The following is a 2,053-nucleotide window of genomic DNA, read 5'->3' on the forward strand; positions in this document are numbered from 1 at the left end:
AGTCATTTTTCCAAGATGTGGGGTTTCTTGTGGGTTTTCTATGTCTTCTCCCCAACTGGTGAAATTCCATGGTCCCAGCTGGGGCAGGAGCTGCCAGTTCAACCCCAGTTCTCCCAGTATGATAAGGAGGGACATGGTGCTTCCCTGGGTTGGGGAGTACCAGCCCAGAAGAGTGGATTTTCCTGATGCCCCCGAGGTTTTTGAGGCGGGCACTGCCAGGTTGTGGGCACCCCCTGGAAGGTCTCTGTGCAGGATCGCTCCCGCAGCCGGAGGCGGCCCTGGGGCAAACACGCAGCCGCCTGTTTGCAAACGCGACCCGCCATGCATATCCGCTCGTCACCACGCCGGCGGTGAACCCACGCTCCCACCCACACTCCCTTCCACTACTCCAAAAATTACCCTGCCTGTGCCCATCCCGGCCCTGCACCCGTGGGATCTGGTGCCATCGGTTTTGGGAATGAGGCGGTGGGGGCAAACTGGTATAACCACACGGATGCTGTGGGACTGGTACGGCTCTCCCCGGCCGAGGCTGGCCCAGGATGAAGGCTGGGAAGGTGGAGGGGCTGGGGCGATTGATGGCTTTGCCTTGGCTGCCGCTGTTTTGCAGCCGTTATCTGTTGTAAAGCTGCCTGGGAAGATTTAGTTGCAGGCTCCCAGGCTTTTAAGTCATTCCTGATAATGTCCAGGGATGGAGAGATAGCCCAGGCGTTTGTCACTGTCCCCCCAATGCTTCTGAGCCCTCATGGGGCTGAGCCTGGGCTCTGCCGAGGGGTCAGGAGGGGATGGAGTGGGGCAGGGAGGGCAGAGCCCTGGCTGGTGCTGGACACGGTGCCAGTGCTGCTGGCCCGGGAACGGGGTTGTTGGAGGATGAAAGAGGTGTCACGGTGATGTGACCGGCTCCATTGAGTGTCACCGTCCCCTGCAGCCTGGGGAAATTCCCTCCTGTGGGTCATAGGAATCTGCTCCTGGTTGCTCCTCCAAGGGGTTGATCCTGGTCCCTCATTCATGGAGAAGGGGGCCCTTAGTGTCCCGCCAGCCCAGAGGGAGGTCCCCAAGGTGTGGGGTGATGGAGATCCTCTCCCACCAGCACCAGGACACCCTTGGGGTAAGGCAAAACCAACTCATCCTCTGTTGACCCCTTCCCCACCCAGGTCCTGCTGATGACGAGGAGGTGAGGCCCAAGCTGTAGCTCACACGGGTGCCGTTCCCTGCGGGACACTCATCTCCTCCCTCACCCCATCCCGCCCCCCGGGGCCACGCGGAGCCATCCTGATGCCGAAGAACAGCAAGGTGACGCAGCGGGAGCACAGCAGTGAGCATGTCACCGAGTCGGTGGCCGACTTGCTGGCCCACGAAGAGCCCGTGGACTACAAACGCAGTGTCCTCAACGTGACGGGGGAGACCTGGGACAAGCAGAAGGATGGAGAGGAGGAGCTGGATGCAGAGAACCGGCCGGCATGGAACAGCAAGCTGCAGTATATCCTGGCACAGATTGGCTACTCCGTGGGCCTGGGAAATGTCTGGCGCTTCCCCTACCTCTGCCAGAAGAACGGAGGAGGTGAGAGATAGGGCAGGGATGGGCTCAGCCCCTGGGGAACGGGGTATGGCCCAATTCTGCCTCGCCACACATCGGCGCGTGGATCCCAGGGCAGGATGGGGGTTATCTGGGCTCTGAAGGAGGAAAGGGGCAGCCAGGAGCTGCTCGCCGCTGTACATGCATCGGTGCAGAGGAGCAGGAGCCTCCAGGACAGCTTCTTCCTGAAGGGTGTCTGCCTGCCTGCCCCAAAGTCAAGGTGAATTCCAGGCTGGGAAACAGGATTTCTTGCTGCAGCCCCCAGTTCCTGTTGGGGCAATTTGGAAACTAGAGGGGGAAAAAAGAAGAGACCATGTGTCCTTCCATGTGTCCTTCTGTTTCCCCAGGTCCTGAAGCTGTCTTCTGTAGGCTCCAGCCCCTCCCCAAACCCTCCTTCCAGCCAGCTCCTCCTCCCATCCCACCCCATTCCCCCTCTTTGGGCTTCCAGGAGCAGCCTGGAGGGCCAGGTCTCTTCCAGCC

At 60.6% G+C, this 2,053-nt stretch overlaps 1 protein-coding gene across 2 annotated transcripts in view; it reads left to right on the plus strand.

Annotated features, from left to right (window-relative positions):
* The first annotated feature begins 1,272 nt into the window (after nucleotides 1-1,272).
* The window catches only part of SLC6A17 (solute carrier family 6 member 17), a 12,128-nt gene continuing 11,347 nt past the window's right edge, over nucleotides 1,273-2,053 (plus strand). For both annotated transcript variants that reach the window (XM_009640455.1, XM_009640454.1), the window contains exon 1: nucleotides 1,273-1,558. In XM_009640455.1, the coding sequence (XP_009638750.1) occupies nucleotides 1,273-1,558 (286 nt within the window). The remainder of the gene's footprint in view (nucleotides 1,559-2,053) is intronic.

This window comes from Egretta garzetta, unplaced genomic scaffold (genome assembly GCF_000687185.1).
Source record: "Egretta garzetta isolate BGI_Z169 unplaced genomic scaffold, ASM68718v1 scaffold616, whole genome shotgun sequence".
Classification (NCBI taxonomy): Eukaryota; Metazoa; Chordata; class Aves; order Pelecaniformes; family Ardeidae; genus Egretta; species Egretta garzetta.